Source organism: Salvia splendens, chromosome 8, assembly GCF_004379255.2.
Source record: "Salvia splendens isolate huo1 chromosome 8, SspV2, whole genome shotgun sequence".
Lineage (NCBI taxonomy): Eukaryota > Viridiplantae > Streptophyta > Magnoliopsida > Lamiales > Lamiaceae > Salvia > Salvia splendens.
Window position 1 is genome coordinate 18,507,805 of NC_056039.1, and position 21,407 is coordinate 18,529,211.

The 21,407-nt window shown below is 37.5% G+C and overlaps 3 protein-coding genes across 4 annotated transcripts; 2 read left to right on the plus strand and 1 right to left on the minus strand.

Moving 5' to 3' along the window:
* Window positions 1–284: 284 nt before the first annotated feature.
* On the plus strand, window positions 285–1,195 carry LOC121745875. Its single transcript, XM_042139819.1, has 2 exons — window positions 285–305; window positions 416–1,195. The coding sequence occupies exons 1-2, from the start codon at window positions 285–287 to the stop codon at window positions 1,193–1,195; spliced, it is 801 nt and encodes a 266-aa protein (XP_041995753.1).
* Window positions 1,196–8,493: 7,298 nt separating this feature from the next.
* LOC121743479 (ubiquitin-conjugating enzyme E2 7-like) lies at window positions 8,494–14,754 on the plus strand. Its single transcript, XM_042136782.1, has 6 exons — window positions 8,494–8,652; window positions 8,777–8,879; window positions 12,306–12,403; window positions 12,499–12,599; window positions 13,768–13,845; window positions 14,124–14,754. The coding sequence occupies exons 1-6, from the start codon at window positions 8,604–8,606 to the stop codon at window positions 14,199–14,201; spliced, it is 507 nt and encodes a 168-aa protein (XP_041992716.1). The 5' UTR covers window positions 8,494–8,603; the 3' UTR covers window positions 14,202–14,754.
* A 2,649-nt stretch (window positions 14,755–17,403) lies between these two features.
* On the minus strand, window positions 17,404–20,441 carry LOC121743124 (ankyrin repeat-containing protein ITN1-like). 2 transcript variants are annotated; one of them, XM_042136315.1, is made up of 5 exons: window positions 20,296–20,441; window positions 19,404–19,901; window positions 18,726–19,135; window positions 18,219–18,632; window positions 17,404–18,137 (listed from the first exon to the last, which is right to left on the minus strand). In XM_042136315.1, the coding sequence occupies exons 1-5, from the start codon at window positions 20,315–20,317 to the stop codon at window positions 17,805–17,807; spliced, it is 1,677 nt and encodes a 558-aa protein (XP_041992249.1). In that variant the 5' UTR covers window positions 20,318–20,441; the 3' UTR covers window positions 17,404–17,804. The 2 variants fall into 2 exon arrangements, with proteins under 2 accessions (XP_041992249.1, XP_041992248.1); XM_042136314.1 differs by having other exon boundaries at window positions 17,404–18,632.
* Between the last annotated feature and the right edge of the window lie 966 nt (window positions 20,442–21,407).

Here is a 21,407-nt window from a genome sequence, read left to right on the forward strand (position 1 = left end):
GGTGAATTATACTCTATTGACATAAATGCAAATCTGTTGATATTTGAATTGATGTTCTGTTGACATAAATGCAAATCTGTTGATATTTGAATTGATGTTCTGTTGACATAAATGCAAATCTGTTGACATGTTGTATGTTACCTGTTAAATATTCTATGTATCTCTACTCTTTGTTGACATACAAAATAGTCGTATCCAAAATGCACCCCCGGTTGAAGAGCCCATGTTGTAGTGTTTGTGGGTGGAGGAAGGGGTTATGGATAGGGTTGAGAGTCCATGGTAGGATGTCTGAGATATTGGTGCTGGTGTGTTGGTGCTTCATATTTTGAGATGTAGTGTTGAGATTTTGATTCTGGATTTTGGAAACCCTCTATGTTGTCAGTTAAGATATGCTAGTTGACATTATCTGTTTCAGCTTGTTGACATATTTTGCCATTATGTTGTAGAATTTGTTATTCCAATTTGCAATGCTAAGTTGAGGCTTTATAAAGGTCAAAAATTTTCTTCACTTAAGGAGAGAATTTCCTTTTATGAAAAGTATGCTCAAGAGGCTCGTTTTAATTGTCGAAGATTTGGAAATAGGTCTAGTGGTGGTGTTGTTGTTTTTCAATATGTTGTTTGCAACAGACAAGGTTTTCATACAGTTGATCCGTTGGATGTCGATATAAGTATATCTGAGGAAGGGAATGTGTCAGATGATGAAGAAATAACTTCAAAGAAGAAACGCATACGTGGCACAAAAAGGTGTGGATGTGGAGCGGGGATCAGTTTCAAGTTTTATTCTAATTCTGGTGTTAAATATTATCTTGTGCATCAATTCAATGAGGAATACAATCATGCTATGGTTGACAAAGATCATAAGCGCTTTATGAAAGGAAATCGCAGTATGAATGATGTTCATCACAAGTTTGTTGAAGATTGCACCAAAGCTAACATTGGTCCTAGTTCAACTTTCAACTTATTAAAGGAGTTTTTTGGTGGTTATGATGTTGTTGGGTGTACGTTGAATGATGTTAGGAATTGTTCTCGTGATATTAAAGAGAAACTGAAAGAAGTGGATGTTCAAATGATGTTAAATCAAATGCAAGAGAAGAAGAGAATTTGTGAAGGCTTTTTTTACAAATATCAATTATCACCTGATGCTAATAAGATAGTGAGCTTATTTTGGTTTGATGCTGAGTCTCGGAAACATTAACATATTCGACAAACAGGTAGTTTATTTATTATACTTAGTAGTTGACATACATAGTAGTTGACATGATAGTTGACGGATATAGTTGTTGACATGGTAGTTGACATAGGATACATTTGTACTTTGTATCGTAGATAACTTTGTAGTTGACATATGATACATTTGTAGTTGACATAGGATATATTTGTAGTTGACATTGGTTATTATTAAATATTTGTTGATATTTTGTGTTGATCTATTTGTTCAATGGGTATCGTATGGTGTTTGGTCCATTTACCGGGAAAGACAATCACGGTGTCCTATTGCATATGGAGCTGGTTTCGTATCTAGTGAGAATTGTGATGCATTCTCATGGCTTTTCACTGTGTTTGTTGAATGCATGGGTGTTGCTCTAAGGATCATAATCACATACCAAGATTGGGGAATGAGGCTTGCAATTGAGAAGGTATTATCTGGTACAAGACATCGTTTGTGCATGTGGCATATTATGAGCAAGTTGTTTGAGAAGAGACCTAAATCTATTTCTGATAGAGAAAAGTTTAGTAAGGAGTTTAAGGCTTGTATTTGGTCAGAATTGTTAGATCTAGATGACTTTGACATATTATGTAGATTACAATGTATTTAATGTGTGACAAAGTTAAAATCCATTCCTCAAAGGGTTTAGCAATCCATGGGGCTAGGGTATAGTACCAACTCACTAACAAAACCTTGACTACGGGAAGAGAGTTAGAGCCATTCCCATAGGGTTTAGCAATCCATAGGGCTAGGGCATATTACTAACCCATAAATCAAAATTCATTCCCCAAAGGGTTCAGCAATCCATGGGGCTAGGTTGTAGTATCCACTCACAAACGGAACCATCACAAAGGGCAGGGAGTTTGAATCATTCCCCTTGGGTTTAGCAACCCATGGAGCTAGGTTATAGCCCCACCACTTGAATTAAATTTCATTTTTTAATGCGTTTAAGATTTGGTACAGTAAATAATGTACCAATAGTACCTAATAATGTGCACGGATCAGGGAATAATGTACAGATTGAAAAGAATAATGTTGAAAGGAAATTGTTTTCTTGCCATTTGGGTTTAGCAATCTATGGGATAGGTTGTAGTACCCACTCACAAACGGAACCATCACAGAGTTTGAATCATTCCCCATGGGGTTTAGCAACCCATGGGGCTAGGTTATAACACCACCACATGAATTAAATTTCATTTTTAATGCGTCTAAGATTTGGTACAGTAAATAATGTACCAATAGTATCTAATAATGTACATTCGGATAAGTGAATAATGTACAAATTGAAGAGAATAATGTTGAAAGGAAATTGAATTCAAACCATCCCAAGTGCTTTACATCATCATAAATCTAGACAAAATACCCTACAAATCTATTTCAGATCAGTTGGACACCTCCTGAAGTACATGTTGTTGTCTTTCGACTAGGTGCTGCAACATCTTTGGCTAGCACTTTATCAGCCTCCTTATGTGCAGCCAACTTTTGTCGAAACTGATGCGCATATGCAAGGGGAATGACCTCGTCAAAGTCGTCATCGTATTCTATCCTTGCAAACTTTGAACCTATTAGGAAACATGTACATAGATTAGTTGAAATGTTAAATAAATGTACAACCATGGCGCATATTCCATAACAAAGCGAGCCATCTTGAATGTTAAATTACAACAAAACAGAATAATTTAACAAAGCAGTGACGAATAGTGTGATAAATGCCTGCATAATTTAAGTAATGTAATTTATTATATAAATAATGTACAAATTGCTCTAAATAATGTACATATCACATTACCAATTAATCAAGAGTATAAAATAATGTACAAATTGCCCTAAATAATGTGTATATTTACCAATTAATGTACACATTCAATCACCTATATTTTGGAAATGAAACTGCCTTTAGATGCATAAACCAAGCTAAAACCAGAAAACGAAATCTGGAAAATCAAAAGCTCATAAGCCAAATTGATAACAGAACTACCTTTGTTATGATAAAAATTAGACTAAAAATCAAGGTACTACACAAGAAAATCAACGAATCACTCCAATTCACAAAATGTATAAACCGCTTGAAACAAATTGATAAGATATCAATTTCATCAAATAGTAAATTAATTAATCCATCAAGTTTGAATACGAATTTACACTAATTGCATACATCAATTTCATGAACTAGAATCGTTACTTCAGCGGACGGAGCTGGTGATTTTTAACGGACGATTACCATACTGCGGCGGACGAAGCCATCATTTTGGAGATGCCCGGTGAGTTTTAACTGACGATTACATTACTTCAGCGGATGGAGCCCTCGATTTGGAGATGACCGATGATTCGACCACGTTTTTACGGCGACAGACGGTGGCGGAAGTTTCTTCTCGACGCCAGTTTTGGGGAGGCTAGGTTTTTTGTGGAGAGACGAATTGAGGGGACATGGTTGATGAGAGAGAGCGGAATGATGGAGTGAGAAGGGTATGTCAATCGTCGGTCCAACTATCTCACGTAATTTCCACACTTGCAGTTTTGAATCTGCTGATATAATTCCAGTGTTTACAATTGTACTCTTATAATGTACATTATACCCCTAATAATGCAACACGGTACATTACATCCCATATACATCTCATCTGTCCAGAATCTTGATCCAATGGATAATATTAAGTTGATACTTAACACTAAGGGGGCTATAGGACCCTAATGTAACCATATGTAGATGATTATTAATTGAAAGAATGTGATCAATTTATTTTTCTTTAGATTGCCTTCTCCACTTAGAGAAAATACTGAGAAAGAGATGGAGGAAATAAAATACGTTACACACACAGAGAAACATTTGTAAAATTTATGGGAAAAAGAATAATTGGGTTTAGGGGATGAAAAAGAATCCTTAATTATTACTCCCTCCGTCCCAAAAAAATAAGGACATTTAGAACGGCACGAGAATTAAAGCTTAATAAAAGTAAGAGAGATGAGGAGAAAGGTAGTTAAAATAGTGTTAGTGGATAGTGCGACTCATATTATTGTTAATGTTTAACGGTGGGTCCTGGTATAGTTGTTAATAAATTGATGTATATTGATAATAAGTTTGGGGGAACTTTCCATAAATGTAAATGGGATAATTTTTGGGACATATGAAAAAGGAAAGTACCTTATTTTTCTGGGACGGAAGGAGTACATAAGTTTCCTCAATTTTTTGAATCAATATACTTTTTTTATTTTCATATAAATTCACCAAACATGGGAATTTTAATAATTGAGAATTATATTACTTTTCATATTTTCCTCTAACACAAGAATTTAATAATTGGAAATTAGATTACTTTCCAGTACACGATCATCAGATCTCTTACTTTGTACTCAGTACTGATCCAGAAATAGAAGATCATGATTCTCTCCGGTGAACTTCCTCACCAATCATCAAATCTCTTACTCTGTCAACCGTCAGGTTTTACTCTGCACCAGTGACTATCGTCACTGTGCCAGCCTAACTCTCAGGCACGAACGATAGCAAAATTAGGGCATGAATTTCATCAGCGAATTGTATATCAACTGAATTCAATTGAGATGTAATCATGTTGAACTCGTTGAGATGTTGCTGCACCAGCTTTCTCTCTTGCATTCTAAAATTAAACAATCGCCTAATTAGATGTACCTTGCTTGTTGTCGATGGTTTCTAACATCTCCTCCAAGATCTTCATCATCTCCTTCGTAGACGTTACTCTCATTTTCTAGTTAGTTGATGATTTAAATTATATTCTTGAGAGATTTGTTCTATTAGAGTTTGTATACTAGAAATCACCTTTCGAGTGATTGAATATTGTAAAAACTCTTATTTTATTTTTCAAGAAATAAAACAGATTATTTTTGTCATACTGTTGTTATGTTTTAGAGTTTTGTTATGTTATTATTACATATTTAAATGTATAAGAAACTTAACAAAGTCTAAGATTTTGTTTTAGTAGACCGGTTGTGGGCGTCGTCTACTTTAAGGTAACACGGTCAGTTCTGAACAAAGGAAAAGAAGAATCTCACAACCTAGATAGGCTTAGACTACCTATCGTGAAAGGTTGTAATGCCAGTCCTCATACTTCTAAGTCTTACCGAAATAAGATGACATTGGTGTGGTATAACACCGAACGGATCTTACAGCAAGACATGTGTTTATGCTATCAGCCCACACTAATATTGGAATACAGTTCGGGAACCAGTCAGAAGATTTATGGTCGAGTATCGAAGATCTTTACGTGGAGAAGTAGAGAGCCATCTACGATTCTTTGGAGAATCAATAAGGTATAATTTTGTCCGTAGAAAAGCATGTTTTATGTTTCAATTAATGAAAAACATGTATTAATTCAAGTTATGAGCATGATAAATGTGATAATTGCACGAATAGAATTTGTCTGAATAATCTGATAAATAGATCTTATTCTCTGATTTATTTATGCTTCCGCTGCCAACCCCAATAGCCTGATCGATCAATAATCATACGTCGGGTGATTCTCTCCTGACTCCTAGTTGCCCTCGGCGTGTCACCCGGTCGGGCGGCGTGGCTGCCTAGTGGCCACCCGTCCGGGTGGGAATTCCTGACTCTGCAATGCTTGCAGTTGGCCACCCGCGCAGGTGGTCGTGTGCGCTGGACGGGTACCCGTCCGGGTGTGAAGCCGTGGTCATGGTTCTTCCAGCGGGGTAATATCCGGCCAGGTGGGTGCGCCTGCCGGATGAGTGCGCCTGGTCCCCGTTTTTCAGCACGTTCCTCATCGTTGGCTCCTCGGTCTTCATCGACTCCTCCTGCATTGCCTTTTGGATTAAAGTGGAGAGTCCTTCGTGTAGCCGTGTCTTCATGGATCTTGTCACGGGCCTTCCATGCGTGGTCGTATCAACTTATTTGCTTCGTCTACTCCCTTCGTCCCATATAAATAGGGCATTTAAGATTGACACGGGTTTGAATGTGTAATTTGGTAAAGTAAGAGAGAGAGATAAAAAGTAGTTCAAATTGTGTAATGGTGGTGGGACTCACAAATGATAAAGTGAAAGACAGGTAGAAAAATGTTACCATAAATGGATATAGACTATGTTTATGGGACGAACAAAAAAATAAATATGATCTATTTCTATGGGATGGATGAAGTACATTTTAATGTTTGAAAAATATCTTATAAATAAATGCATAATGTGATAATGTAATCATGAAACAAGATTTTAAAAACAATCTTCTCACCTTGGATAAAAATATTTTGCAAACTGTCTGAAACATGATTGTTTTATAACAATGCTAACAATGAGTTATAATCACAATATTGGATTTTTAAACAAAATTATATGAAGAGCCAAAAGAAATAAAAAAAAACCTACAATTTTCTTCTTTGCCTAAAAAAACAATAATATAGTTATTGTTTTTATTAAATTATATCTTAGCTATAAAAATCAAACTAACCTTTTGTGGTCTAAATAAAGTTAGATGTATAATTTTTATACTTAGAGGATTACTATCAGTTTTCGTGGATGTGATATTTGTGCTAGCTAGTAGTATAATTTTATTATCTAGTTACAGGCTATTAGTGCTAATAAAATATGTAATAATAACTGTGAATTTTATTTTATTGATATAAATTTCAGTGAGACTACTAGTTAAAACTTACAACTTATAACGATTACTCCCTCCGTCCATGAATAGGAGTCACATTTGCTTTCGGCACGAGTTTTAAGAAATGTTAAGAAAAGTGGTGGAAGAAAGTTAGTGGAATATGAGTCTCACTTATGTATAACAGTTTTAAATGATATGTGGATGGAATAAGTTAGTGGAATGTGTGACCTCTTTACCATTTATAGTAATTATGAACCAGAGTCCTATACGTGGAGGGACTAAAATGGAAAAACGGGGCTTCTATTCGCGGACGGAGGGAGTACAATTTACAAAAAACTTGAAGTCGTAAATAATAAATTTAAATATACTTGTAAATTTTAACGAGACTACAATGAAGCTATTTACAAATTACAAAAAAAGACTTGAAGTTTGTACAGTAAATTTATAAGTATATATTCTTAGTCGGCGAATGAGATGTTTCTACATAACCAAATTGATGACACCTTTAGCAATTCAACCTTAAATATTGAGTTTAGTCTAACAATCAATAATAATGGTAGAACTGTCAAAAGTTTTCCGGATTTAGTGTACAAGGAAGTCTCATTTACCGACTAGAGTATATACAAATACAATTATTTAACTGTATTTGCATATTTTTAAAGTTGAAACAAATGAAAAAAAAATAAAGGAAAAAGAACTTGAGCTCAACTTAAATATAAAATTTAGTTGATGTGCATGCGTATCCTCAATACTCAATTGCATTGGGGAACTTAAGCCCACGTAGTTCTTTAACCTAACTTACCTAGTTGGCGGTAGGGGCATGCCCATATTCGATCGGATGAATTGTTTTCATATGACGAATGAGTGTACGATATCCCCCACCATCATTAAATTTGTAGACTTTGTTGCAATAGTTACAACATGCATTAAACTCAGATGTCATATCTTGAGATAGCGGATCAGCACTACTAGACACTATTGAGACCTTCTTGTAACGTTTAACAAGTATAGGCATAGTTGATGATAACTTAGACTTTTTACTGCTTTATAGTGCGGGTGGAGGAGGAGGATGCATATCCCATCACAAGAAGAAGACATTGAAATTTCAGTATGACAATGAGAGTAGAAAATAAAGATTGAGAAGATAAATCCTTGTCAACATAAGAGTGAGTAGAAATGATGGGGAAGAGGGTATTTATAAGAGAAAAATTAGAAAAAATCGGATTTTAAAAAAAAAATTAAAATTTGCAATTTTGGCCGATTTACCATCGGAACCAGCGGTTCAGTCCACGGTTTCTGTTTCTGCAACACTTGAAACCTACTTGAACCGTTGAACCGGCGGTTCCGGTTTCTCAAATTCTTAAACCTAAACCCAATCGTCCGAACCACAACAGCGATTCGATTCCGGGCTATGAACCGCGGTTGCTGGTCTATACAGAGGGAGTATTTGTGAATTGGATGAATTTTATTGCATTATTTGTAAAGTACTGTAGAAAATAAGAAAAAAATTAAGAAATATGGAAAGAGAGTTAAAGATAAAAAATTATGAGAGTTTTATAGTTTTTGTTGACATCATAGTACAAAAGAGAATATTTTTTATCGGAAGGAGCGTGTAAGTAAATTTGGTCGACAAGATTTTTACATACGCAAAAAAGGGAAAAAAGTGAGGAAAAGCGCCGACTAATGATATAGCACTTTAAACGGGCTGCTTTTCCCCTGTATATATACGCATTTATATTTTTTTCCCTGCAGCCCTTCTCCCCCAATTTCTGTTGTTCTCCCTTTCAGTTTTCATTTTTTTTAATATTATATTTTTCAATGGCTTCACCCTCTCAAGCCAGTCTCCTCCTTCAGAAACAGCTCAAAGGTAATTTTCCCGATGTTAATTTTAATTGTTTTCGCTATTTTCTGTCGGTGAATGGGATTTATCTTTTTTTTAGGGTTTGTGTTAAATCCTGTGGGTTTTAATGATCTATGCTTTTCACTCGCAGATCTGTGCAAAAACCCTGTGGACGGATTTTCGGCCGGATTGTTGGATGAGACCAATCTATTTGAATGGAGTGTTACTATTATTGGGCCTCCTGATACTCTGTAGTGAGTATTTCGCCTTGTCATGTTCCCAATCTTGTGTAATTAGGGTTCTGTAATTGGGATTAGGTTTAATTGTATTGTATCGTTTTGATTTTAGTATTTTTGTTTTTGTTTGATTCATCTTCTTGTGTTTTTTTGGGTTTCATGCTGAACTTGAATGATTTTCTTCTATGTTGTGTGGAGTTCTGGTTGGCTTGATGATTATGCCATGCTTACACAATCTCAAATGACTTATGGCATCATATACTGATTATGGATTATTACATTGTTTATGCTCTGCACTTACGATTCATTGGGTTTTGTGGCAGTGGGAACCATTCATTTTATCTTTACCTGTTTGGAACACTGAATTTTGAGTGATCTAATTCAGGACTTTAGGTTCATGATAAATGTGTCGTGTACGTACAATGCATCCTACTTTGTTTTATTACCGAATATATTAATATCTCCACAAAGGTTTGAACTAGATGCACTTATAGAACTGAAGTGCAAAACATGTAAGTACACTTATTTGGTTTTGGCAAATTGGCGCTGGGGTACCATATGTTCTCTAGAAGTTAGAGTAAATATTTAACTTCATATGATACTATATTTGTCTTTTGATATGTATTATGGTTATATGCTAATAGACTTTGGTTAGCTTATGTTACAAGACTGTTTTAATGTAAGCTCCTTGTTGCTTAGAAATATATCTGGTTCTCATAATTAGAAATTATTTGCTTAGACAGGTTATTAGTTTTGTACTCATAGCTACTTGAGCGGAGATATTTTGTTGTAATACTCATAATTTGTCTAGTAAAGTTGATTACCAAGTTTTAATGAAATTATATGTCATCATAAATGACTGTTCTATGTTTTCTAACATTTTATATGTTTGTCACTTGCGTAGAAACTTTAAAGCTAGTATTATGATTATGATTGTATGATTAAAGCAAAACTTATTCGGAGCTGTGCATTGGAAGTGAAAAGGTTTTACCTGTCTTACTAAAGAATCATGCCAAATATAGATAGCCCTTGTTATTTGATTCTTAGGCCATCCGCAACGCCGTCTCTTAATCGTTTCATCTCTTAACTATTCATGGACCTCACTATACTTTTCACTCCATCTCTTAACTAAGAGGCAGCACCTGCATCCCTCCATCTCTTAACCATCTCATCCCTTAACTATTCATTCAATTTCATTTTTTTTATTTCCAACAAATTCAATTACTAAAAACACACTTTATTAAATAAAATAAAAATATAATTTAAAATCCTAAAAAAATAAAAAAAACACATAATTAAAATCTAAAAAAATAAATAAAAAAGACATAATTTATAATACTAGAAATTAAAAATTACACACTTTAAAACTACTCCGCCGCCGAATCATACCCCGAAGGCAGTGGCGGTGCACTCAAGCTACCTGGAGGCGGAATACCAATTTGTCTTTCCAGATACTCAATTCAGGCAAGATGGGCTTGATATTGGAGGGGCGTCATGCGGGAAGTGTCCCATCGTGGCGACCAAGTACATGGACATTAGGTTGTTCGAGCCCGAGCCCGAGCCCGAGCCCGAGCCCGCCTGGCTTGATTTGCCTCGGCCCCTCCGACCTCTAGCCGCCTTCGCCGCCTTGGTCCCTTGCGGCCGACGGCGCCCACTGGAGGAGCCCCCTGCATCGGTGGCTGTGCCCTCAACCTCCTGTGAGGCGTTGCCTGACCCGCCCTCACTAGACGAGTATTGACCACCCGCCGTGTGCTTCGTGCGTTTCGAGCTCGAGCCCGTGCTGGACTGGACACCGCCAGCCCACCTTTAAACGTCTTTGACCGCCTCCCAAACATCGACATGTTTGAATTCTTTGCTGTTGTTGTCTTTAAAGACTCGCAAAGCCGCTCTCAGAATGTCGGCTCCACTGGCTCTGCTTTGATAATGAGCCGTTTCATTCTTGTAGATCCTGCAAAATTTTTTGACATCTCTGTCGACTCGGTCAAAATGAGTGCGAAGCGTCTTCATGGTGCGGCGGTGGGATCCCTTTGGCTTGTTCTCGTTGTAGGCGTCGGTGACCTTTTCCCAAAAACACTTGCGGCTTTGTTGATTCCCGACAATGGGATCGTACGAGACGCTGACCCAAGCGTTGAACAGAGTCATCGTGTCTCTGCGGCTGTATGGATGACGGCCTACATCCTCCTCCTCGACCTCCTCTTCCTCCACGGCGTCGAATGCGCGACCCTCGGAGCTTCCACCGCCTCGTCCTCCTTTCGGAGTGGGTTCAGCCGGAAAATCCTCCCTAATTTGGGATAATCCCTACGATTGACCATACCTCGGGGCGGGGGGACGAGAGTATGCATTCACGTCAAAATAGGGTGGTTGGTATGCCGCCGGCGTCGACGAACCGGAACCGGAAGCACCCAAAACATTGTACATGCCCCCTAGTCACCAAACGTGTCCGCTGGAGCCAACAGAGTTTCCGTCGCCGGACATTTTGAGATGAAAATTGGAGAGGTGAGATGAAAATTGGAGAGGAAAGAGAGACGATTTGAGAAGAATAAATGTGTGTTTGTGTGTATAATGAGAAAGAAAGAGGAGTATTTATAGAATAAAAAAAGAAAAAAAATATTATCATTCAGCGGTAATATTACTGTTTTTTATTAATTTTTTTTATTAAAATCAAATTTAAAAAAAAATGGTTTATTGCGTCAGCATGACGATGCCCACTCTTGGGCCGGCGAGTGGGTGTCACGCCTAGCGCCAGCGCGCGCCACGTGGCGCTGACGCGTGGCGAGCTGTCTCGTGAACCCACCCTACGGGATGAGACAGGGGACGAGACGGAGGGCTGCATCGACGTCTCGCTGCCGTCTCGTCTCTCCGAGACGAGACCGAGACGGGGGCGAGACGCGTTGCGGATGCTCTTAAACTTCATATCTTTGGGAAGAAACTTGAAAGTTGGTATTATGATGATACGATTCAATCGATTGAAAACTTATTACAAGCTTTGCATTGGAATGGAAAATGTTTTACCTGTCTTTTATAAAGAATCATGGTAAGTGGAGATTTCCCTTGTTATATGATTCTTCAACTTCATATCTTTGTGATTTTGATTATTATTTCATTGAAAAAGGTTCAAAACTTTTCCCTATCCAGCTTGAATGATTTTATGATTTGTTTGGTTTGGTTTGTTGATAGACTTTAGGACTACATAATGGCCAAATGTTCCAAATGACAAGTCCTTGAGATTACATCTTAACATAGCAAGTATTTATAAGAATAGTCTATTTTGTTTCAAGGTATTAGTATATGTTTTTTAGTAGGGCACATCTATTAGTGCATAAGAAAAAATCCTCCCATAGCTTCTCATTTGATTTGCATTGCGTTGCATTTAATAAGTTTGATATTGGAAATTTTTCACTTATGTTCGAGCTTGATTCTTACGGGTTGAAACTCATGATGCAGCGAAGGAGGTTTCTTCAATGCTATAATGAGCTTCCCATCAGATTACCCGAACAGTCCTCCTACAGTAAGATTTACCTCAGAAGTCTGGCATCCCAATGGTAAGTACTCTTGTACATATATGATGCTTACCTTGCCTGGTAGGTTCAGCTGTAAACTTTACATTGGTTTGATTTTTGAAAAATGCGACGTGCAGTATATGCTGATGGAAAGGTTTGCATTTCGATTCTTCACCCTCCTGGGGATGATCCAAACGGCTATGAGCTTGCTAGTGAACGATGGTCACCTGTCCACACGGTATGGTCAGCAAGAATCTTGCTTTGTCATATTTATGTTATCAGAAGTGATTCTGGATCAAACATCTGTCTGAATAAACATTGCATACACTGATGGCACTCTATTAAATGTCTTAAACCCTGTAGATCTCAATTCTTCTACTTTAGCCATAAACAATTGGAGTGGAAAACTAAGAGATGAGTATGTAGTGAAATTTTAGTTAAATATATATGTGCTCAGAGTTTTTTGGTTGTCCTGTGTTGTGAATAACCATTAAACCTTTCTTCGAGATCGTGAGTGGTTTTAGTTTCTAAGGTTCAGAAACTGAGTTTCTATAGCTTAATCTGCTAGTCTGAAATGATTTCTTTTAGGTTAAGTTTCTTATGTAAATAATTTCTGATCTCTAGAATGTAAAGGGTCTAGTACTTTAGGATCTTTAGTTGAGTTTCTTATGTAAATAATTTCTGATCCGCCAAGTAAGAGCCTCACTCTGACTAGGCTCGGGTTTTAAGAAATGTAATGGAAAGTAGGTGGAAAATATTAGTGGAAGGTGGGTCTTCCATGAAAAATATTCCCATTTGCATACGACATGAGTTTTAATGAGAAATTGGTAAAGTAAGAGAAAGTATCCATTTTTAGAAATGAGACTATTTGTCGTGGACACCCCAAAATGGCAAAAATGAAATTATTTTTCGTGGATGTAGGGAGTATTAATTTTATAATAAAATATGTGTAAGATAAAATTAGTGGAATGCGGGGTCCATTACCAAAAGTAGTAAAGACAATATTCACGGACGGACAAAAATGGCAAATTGGAACAATTAATGGCGGACAGAGGAGGTATTTGATCATTGGTCTTCATCACCTACATTTTGGGAGTTTGATTTATGGAGAACTTTGACGTGGTAAATGAAAGGTATTGGTTTGGCAAATAGCGATAAATTCTTGTGTGGATTATAATTTGGCTATGCTTTTTTGCATTGCTTAGATTGCAGTTCCAATGAGTAAAAGAACTTAGTGTAGGTTTTGTCCCTTCAATTAAGAACATTATGATTTTCTTTGAATCTGAATGCTTTTTGTAAATCACAATTTCTATGAAGTATTCTTCTGTAACATTATCACTATGTCTATCAGCTGTTCATGCAATTCCTGTGTCAAACATAAGTTCATCCAAAGTTTTTATTTTCAGGTGGAGAGTATAGTTCTTAGCATCATATCGATGCTTTCAAGCCCTAATGATGAGTCTCCTGCTAATGTTGAAGCTGCTGTAAGTGAAGATGCTAGATTTTGCTAATTTTCGTGGTTATTCAATTTTCCTGAACAAACCGATCTCTCCCTCTCTCTCGCGCACACACACACTCATTTTACTTGCAAATATGGCTTTGCTATTTGGTGTTTTGGTTGAAGTCAGTTTATTTGATAGAAAACCAGTCCAAGTGGATAAGATGGTTTTTTGTTATTTTGATTATTTGATATTAATCTTTTTGAAGGAATATTTTAGTTGATATCTTGTACCAATGTCTGTGTTTGGGTTGATTACTGCAGAAGGAATGGAGAGATCGAAGGGATGATTTCAAGAAGAAAGTTAGTCGTTGCGTAAGAAGGTCTCAAGAAATGCTTTGAGCGAAATTTCCAAATGCTGCTCCATGCTCTACTTCCTGAAACAAAAAAGTTGGTGTCGACTGAAGAATGGGGCCTTCCTTTGTTTCACTGACTTGTGCAAACAATTCGATTTTATAACGATCATACCCTATCATCTCTTAATGGCTTTTGTGTTTTGGCCTATTCGATTCGAGTTTGTTCAAGTAGAACCCATTCACAGTTGCACATGGACTTGATGAAATTCTATGAGGAATGTTTTTGACTGCTGCTCGTCGTCCAGTATTGGCTGCTTGTAAGACTTTGTAATTATGGACGGCTACTTTTCCTTGCACCCCTTTGGTTTGTTGATGATAGTGTGTAAATCCCATCATTCAACATTTACATTTTCTTTCCTGCTTAGGCTTTCCAATAGACTTGATATTTGGGATTCAATTGCTAGGTCGACTGAGAATCCTCGTTTGGGAGAGAGTTGGTTGGGAGGAAGTGCATTCTTTGAAGTGGAGGTGGTAGGTTAGTTGAAATGGGTGTGGGTATTTGGTATTATTATAGAAATAAAATCTGTTCATTTTGCTTATCTACAGAATTGTCCAAAATCTGTATGGGTCAATTGATTTGGTACTATATATTCTACTGCTGCGCAAATCTGATCGAACAGTATTGGTGGTTCGAACGACGGGTTTGGAACACTGATTGTCAAATCCCCAAAAAAATATATTTGCACGTTTTAAAATTTTAATGTAATAGCTTTTACATTATTTATTTATTTTTAGTTCAAAATATGGGCTATTTTGTTCATTTCTGTCTTCTCTCTCCCACGTACACTATTTTGTAGGGTGTGATTTGAGTGTTAGGTATGATTCCCCTTACAATAACGGATTTTTATGTTTAGTGGAAGTGTTTTTACGAAGTTCTTGTTGATTTGCTGTAGTGTAAAGGATTGGAATAAGCGTGAATGAGCTAACTGTAGTGTGATAGAACGTAGACGTCTTATAAATTTGGGATATGTATATATATTTATGTAGTTGGAAGACTTTTTCAAATGTGCATGCAGATGATGTTCGATGAGGCTTGTATTTCTCATATAATCGAATTGTATGTCAGAAATATTCCCGAATAACCAACAATAGTCACAGTCATTTGCCACACATGATGTTGGGTTTAGGGGTCGACAGTATCAACCATATGATATTTGTACATATGTGGCGGAATTTAATATTTAAATAATATTATATTAATATTTAAGTAGCACTAGCTTCGTTAATAAAAATATAAACATGCTCTCTGATGGCCGGGAGGGGGCGACCACCCCCTCCTGCCCCCCTAGATCCGCTAGTAATGTAAGGGAGAAATATCATAATTCACAAGTAGATATTGGTCGCATGTATTTGAGCTAGAATACAACATACTCCCTCCGTCCCACTCAAGATGTTCATGTTGTTCAATTGCACGAGATTTTAGGAGTAGCTGTTAGGTAGATTAAGTAGAGAGAAAAAAGGTAGTAAAATATTTTAATAAAGCGAGAGGAGAGAGGAATTTTATTTCCAAATATAGAAAGTGGACATTTTGAGTGAGACAAACTAAAAATGAAAGGTGGACATATTGAGTGGGACATAGAGAATATATGGTTGATGTTAAGGAAGATGTTGAGGAAGAGGTTGAGAAAGAAGATGTCCCATGTGGTGGCCCCGATTTACGTAGTACACCGTCAAAAGAGGAATTTGAAGGATAAGAAAATATGAGTGATGAATCGGATGAGAATTTGAAGGATAAGAAAATATGAGTGATAAATCGAATGATGAAGAGGATTTGGATACACCAAGGCCATATGCCTTGATAGTCATGGACTGTTTCACAATTTGTGCATCATGGTTTAGAATATTTTCGTCCTCTCCCTAAATGAAGAGGGGGCATGAGAGGATAAAATTTGATGAGAAATTGCATTTGAAGACTACTATTACTTTTCAATGCCATTAGACAGTACAAGGTGGTAGAAAGCAAAGGAAAAAGGATGGAATGCAGTATGCAAATATCCTTAGCGAATGCAAGCCGATGATAGTACAAAAATTGCAAATTATATAAATTCAAAATGAATCTATTTAGGTCATTACGTGGATTATTCACTTTTCATGTAAAACTTATGCATCTATGATACAGACATAATTCGGATGCAATTATGTAAATTAAGTGTATTTTGTGATTGTTATCTTTTGATTCTCCAAAAAATCAACGTGGCTTGCACCTTCTCCTCGTGTAGAGTCTGTACTCTCGGACCTTCTAACCTGTTCCCAAACTCACGTTGATCTATTTGCGTGGGAAAATCTCATATTAATGAATATGAATTGATATATGTGAAGATGTGAACCAAAAATACGAAAAACTAGAGAATTGGATCAAGATCAACTCCTATGAATTATGAGACTTCAAAAAATTCTCTTTTTCTTTGTTGATAGTAGGCACCAATTTTTAGGCTTCTAGGGCAAGACGTCTTCACTTCTATCCTTATATACAAAGTCATGTATGTACGGGCTAGGTTAGGGATTCATGGAAGTTGGACTTGGGCTCACTCATTTGAAATATGCTAGTTAAATTAATTAACCCATAATATAATCTATATCAAATGGAATATTATATTGTATCACTATAGAGAATAATATGTGCTGCCCGTTCAATCCCAAAATTACAAGAAATTTGGATTCTATTTTAATTTATAATATTTCTCATGCCTAAGATGTTAAATCTACTAATTAATTCTATGTCTACTATAGAGCATGAACTAAATTAATATCTTTTCCAAAGAGTTTTTTAGTTTGGAATCTTATTTATTATCTCAAAATTACAAGAAATTTGGATTCCATGTTAATTTATAATATTTCTCGTGCCTAAGATGTTAAATCTATTAATTAATTCTATGTCTACTATAGACTATGAATTAAATTAATATCTTTTTTAATGAATTTTTTAGTTTGAAATCTTATTTATTATTCAGGGAACAAATTTCAACCGCCCAGTTTTTAATAATAAATTTATTTTCATAACACTTCTTTTGAATATTATAAAACACACGATTCAATGTAATGCACAACTAACATATGCGAATCATTAATTACTAAGTACTCCGTCCGGCATTCATAAGCTAATTTTTATGTGGCCAACGATTGAAGCAATTTATAATCCCATTTATATGTAGCGAATGGATATTGAGTTAACAACCAACACCATCTTCTAAGGAAATTGACCAAAACGTAATGAAAAGGCACAAGATTTATAATCTGACCTTTGTCTACAAATCAATTTGATACATTAGATAGAAGAATCATTTGGCTTCCAAAAGCAGCAACAAGAATACATATCTAATCTGCAATTTCAGTAAGCTGTCTTAGAAATTCCTGGTGTCTCTTCTACAAAATCTCTAGCAGCACACTATACAGACAAAGAAATCGTGCTTCCACGACGCTTCTTTGCCTCTCTACGAACTACGTACGTAGCACCATCAGCAACCAAGAACAGTTAACATACCTTATGCCCAGAAACATACAGATACTGCATATATGTAGGCACAAGACAGTTCGACAACAAGAAATTGCGACCTAATCTCGCCATTTCTGCAAGAGAGATTTCGATACCTCAGAGTGCATACATCCTGTCAATGTCAGAATTAGAAAAATCAGAATGATTCCATGAGTTTGAGCCGCTCCTGGCTTGTTTCTCTCTCTTCCTTATCGACCTTATCCTTTTCGACCTCACCACATAGTAGGTCATGGTCCCCAGAACCCCAGCCATTATGACTCCTCCGACAACTGTGACCAGTATCGCGGCCCACTGATGCTTACGCCCGACCACAATGTAGGAGGATGCCATGAACGCCACAGAGGTGCAGACAGAGGCCAACCACATCATTTTGTTGATGATCTCTACAACGCGTCTTTCAGCCTTAGTCTCGCCTCTAACCAGTGTGATCTGAACTACAACAACAGCTAGCGATGTAAAGAGAGCAATCGCGTTGAAGATGAAGAATATTTTGAAGGAGACGCTACTGACTACCATGGCCATTCCGTGGTTGTCGTCTCCACCAGGCACAGTGAAGATGGCTGCGAATGCAACGGTTGCGAATAGGACCGCAACGACAGTCACCGAGTTGGTGGCATTGTTGATGCCTTCTCGGTGGAGTTTCCTTAGCTCTTTGGCAATGCCATTGACATTTTTGTTTGTTCTCTTTGTTTGTTCGAGCTGGATGTGGACATCGTTCTTGATTTGAGTCACAGTCTTTCGCAACTCGTCTCTTGGCTGATTCAATTCATTAGCTCTAACAGCTCCATAATGACAAAGGCACTCCTTAATCTCAGATGACTCTTCCGATAGCGGAAGTTCTTCCGCAATGTCAAGAGATGTCTTGCCATCTCGGTTCAGTGCGTTCACATTGGTGTCTGGCAGGCGTAATATCAAATTAACAATCTACGAGGAACACAACATAACCAAATAGTAAGTCTTTTTGAATTTGTCAGCATAATAGATTTTTAAAAGGTAATATGAGACAAAACATACTACCTTTGCTCGCTTTTTTCTCGTAGCTATGTGTAAAGCAGTGTTACCAAACTTGTCCGGGAGCATAACTATAGCTGCATCAGCATCTAAGAGACTTTTAACAACTTCCGAGTTAACCCCTTTAACGGCCATATGCAATGCTGTCTGCCACTTCTTGTCCGTCCTCCTAGCTAATTGTGGATCTTTGTCGAGCAATGCCTTGACAATGTCCGCATGCCCTTGCCTAGCAGCCATGTGCAACGCGTTCTTCCCATTTGATCTAGCAATTTCTAGCAAGCTGCAGTCCTTCGACAAAAGCTCATCAACTACAGCACTCTGACCTCTAGTAGCGGCAGTTATAAGAGGGGTTGCATTTGACGGACCAATTGTTTTGCTCAACCCCGGGTCATGATCCAACAGTACTTGCACAATTGCTACAAAATTAAACCATCATTGATGTGAGGCACAGCAGCATAGCACTATTGACGAGCTTAAACAATTAACATCATCGTGTTATAATAGGTTACCACATGTAGCTTGGCAAACATAACGACAGGCAGTCGAATGCTAGTAATATAATTTAACATTTCTATAGAAATACGGTTCTTCATGAGGTCTATAATCTATTTAATACTATCAAGAAACATAATGGCAACAGATGGAAATGGAGATATATGAATCGATCCAAGATTATGTAATCACCACGGTGTCCTTGACTTGCAGCTATATGCAGAGGATCAAACAACGACCTATTCTTCTTGGCAAGTGTTTCCTTGTTTGAGTATTTGATCAGCTCTTTAACAACATCAAGATGCCCCTTCTCCGCTGCAGTAAACAACGCTGTCTCTCCCAGCTCGTTTCCCTCACTTACGAGTGATGCCCTGATCTCTGCAACCACCTGGTCAAATTCCAAACCACTTAAACTCCCCGCCATTTGAGAATGAATATCTCCGAGTATCTGCTTCACAGCTGCGAGATCACCCCTTTGAGCTGCCAAATGCAGCTCCGTGTCATTGTGGCGGCCAGTCACCTGTTTCACGTACTTCTTTCTCCCAACTTGGTCGATCCGCTTCCCTGAATTCGATAGAACAAGAGCTGGGGCAGTAGACGAAGATGGTGATGGTGCGGGCGACGTCTCTGCCAAAGGATTGTGGCTTTGTTTTGGGCTAACCAACACTTTCCCTAAATCTCCATCAGCAGCTGCAAGATTCAGTTCATTCATTAAACCAATATTAAATATTATAGTACCAGATATATTTATTCCTTTTTACAAATAAAATTAGTGATTAAACAACCAAAACTATGCATTTTAGTTGCATCTCTCCGAATTTCCCCCAATTCCCAAAACGAAACCCTAATAAAAAACACACAGCCCTAAAATAGGTAAATTGGTACACTGAAATACTCAAACAACTGTGCCTTTCCACACACCTGTAACCAGTGATTAAAAATCATATTTTGATCAAATTAAGTTTCCAACTGAACAAGACTGAATTCAAATTCTGGTGAAATCTAGTATTGAAGAAGATAGAAAGAGCATTGGAGATGGGGGAAAAGCAAAAGCAAAAGCAATAGAGAAAGAAAAGCAGCATACCATCTTTGACGTGAGAAGACATGATCGTTGCAAATCAAGCCAGAGGCTCAGAAATTGGAGTGAAGGTGCGAATTGGAAGAGGAAAGTGGGTGATGATGAGGAACATAGGTGGGAAAACTGGGAGCTACACGACACTAGACAAGAAAGTGTTGGGAAGCACAGATAGAAAGAAAGAGAGAAAAAGTATACTCTCTCCGTCTAAGCATGCACAATCCGAAACCGGCCCGGCGGTTAACCGCCAGTTCATGAACCTGAACCGGCACCGGCGGTTTCGCGGTTCAAGCGGGCCGGTTTAGGTTCGCGAAAATCATGAACCGTGAACCGGCGGTTCAACGGTCCCAACGGGCAGATTCCGGCTATGGGCGTAGGGTTGCAGGCGAGGGTTGCAGAATAACCGGCGGTTTCTGACGGTTCCGGTGCTTTTTCAGGTGGCAGAGCATAGAGTGCAGTGTATAGGCCTGAAAACCGGTCAGAAACCGTGGACTGAACCGCCGGTTCAGGCGGTAAACCGGCCGAATTTGAAATTTGAATTTTTTTTATTTCTTCCAATTTTACTCCTATAAATACCTCACTTCCCCCTCATTTTTACTCACCACATTCTTGTGTTAACAAGGATTTCATTCTCAGTCTCCCTTTCTCTATTCTCTCCACATTCTCTCTAATTGCTCAAGTTATTTACTAGTTATTACTTACTACTATATTTGTTGTTGTGTTCGTAATTTACCATTTATTCCATATTCCATATTCCATCCATACTACTTTCATTTATCACTATGTCTTCTTCTCGTGGTGGACCGGGACGTGGTGATCGGGGCAAAGGAATTGCCCAAGATCAAAGTAGTCGTCCCTCAAAATCAAGGCGACCTAGTCGTCGAGGAGTTACGGAAGAGGTTTCCCAAGTGGCGGCTGAACGCCTGCAAGTAAGTTCTGAAAACTAAAATTATTTTTACAATTCATAATTTCATAAGATTGAGTTTTTAAATTTTTTTGTGTTCCTAATTAAACTTCAATTTATATTATATTTATAGATAGAAGAAGATCATAGGATGGTCAAGCTACTCGCTGAAATGCATCAAGGTGGGGCGGGGGCGATGATTCCCAACAAAATGACG

What these genes read in the sequence shown, in the direction of transcription:
- LOC121745875 (XM_042139819.1), top strand. Translation starts at nt 285, where the DNA reads ATGTCTGAGATATTGGTGCTG. An exon ending in TGTCTGAGATATTGGTGCTG is followed by an intron (nt 306 to 415) that starts GTGTGTTGGTGC and finishes TATCTGTTTCAG; the next exon opens with CTTGTTGACATATTTTGCCA.
- LOC121743479 (XM_042136782.1), top strand. Translation starts at nt 8,604, where the DNA reads ATGGCTTCACCCTCTCAAGCCAGTCTCCTCCTTCAGAAACAGCTCAAA. An exon ending in CCTTCAGAAACAGCTCAAAG is followed by an intron (nt 8,653 to 8,776) that starts GTAATTTTCCCG and finishes TTTCACTCGCAG; the next exon opens with ATCTGTGCAAAAACCCTGTG. An exon ending in GGGCCTCCTGATACTCTGTA is followed by an intron (nt 8,880 to 12,305) that starts GTGAGTATTTCG and finishes CTCATGATGCAG; the next exon opens with CGAAGGAGGTTTCTTCAATG.
- LOC121743124 (XM_042136314.1), bottom strand. Translation starts at nt 20,317, where the DNA reads ATGTCTTCTCACGTCAAAGATG. An exon ending in GTCTTCTCACGTCAAAGATG is followed by an intron (nt 19,902 to 20,295) that starts GTATGCTGCTTT and finishes TGAATCTTGCAG; the next exon opens with CTGCTGATGGAGATTTAGGG. An exon ending in CGAGAAAAAAGCGAGCAAAG is followed by an intron (nt 18,633 to 18,725) that starts GTAGTATGTTTT and finishes TGTTCCTCGTAG; the next exon opens with ATTGTTAATTTGATATTACG.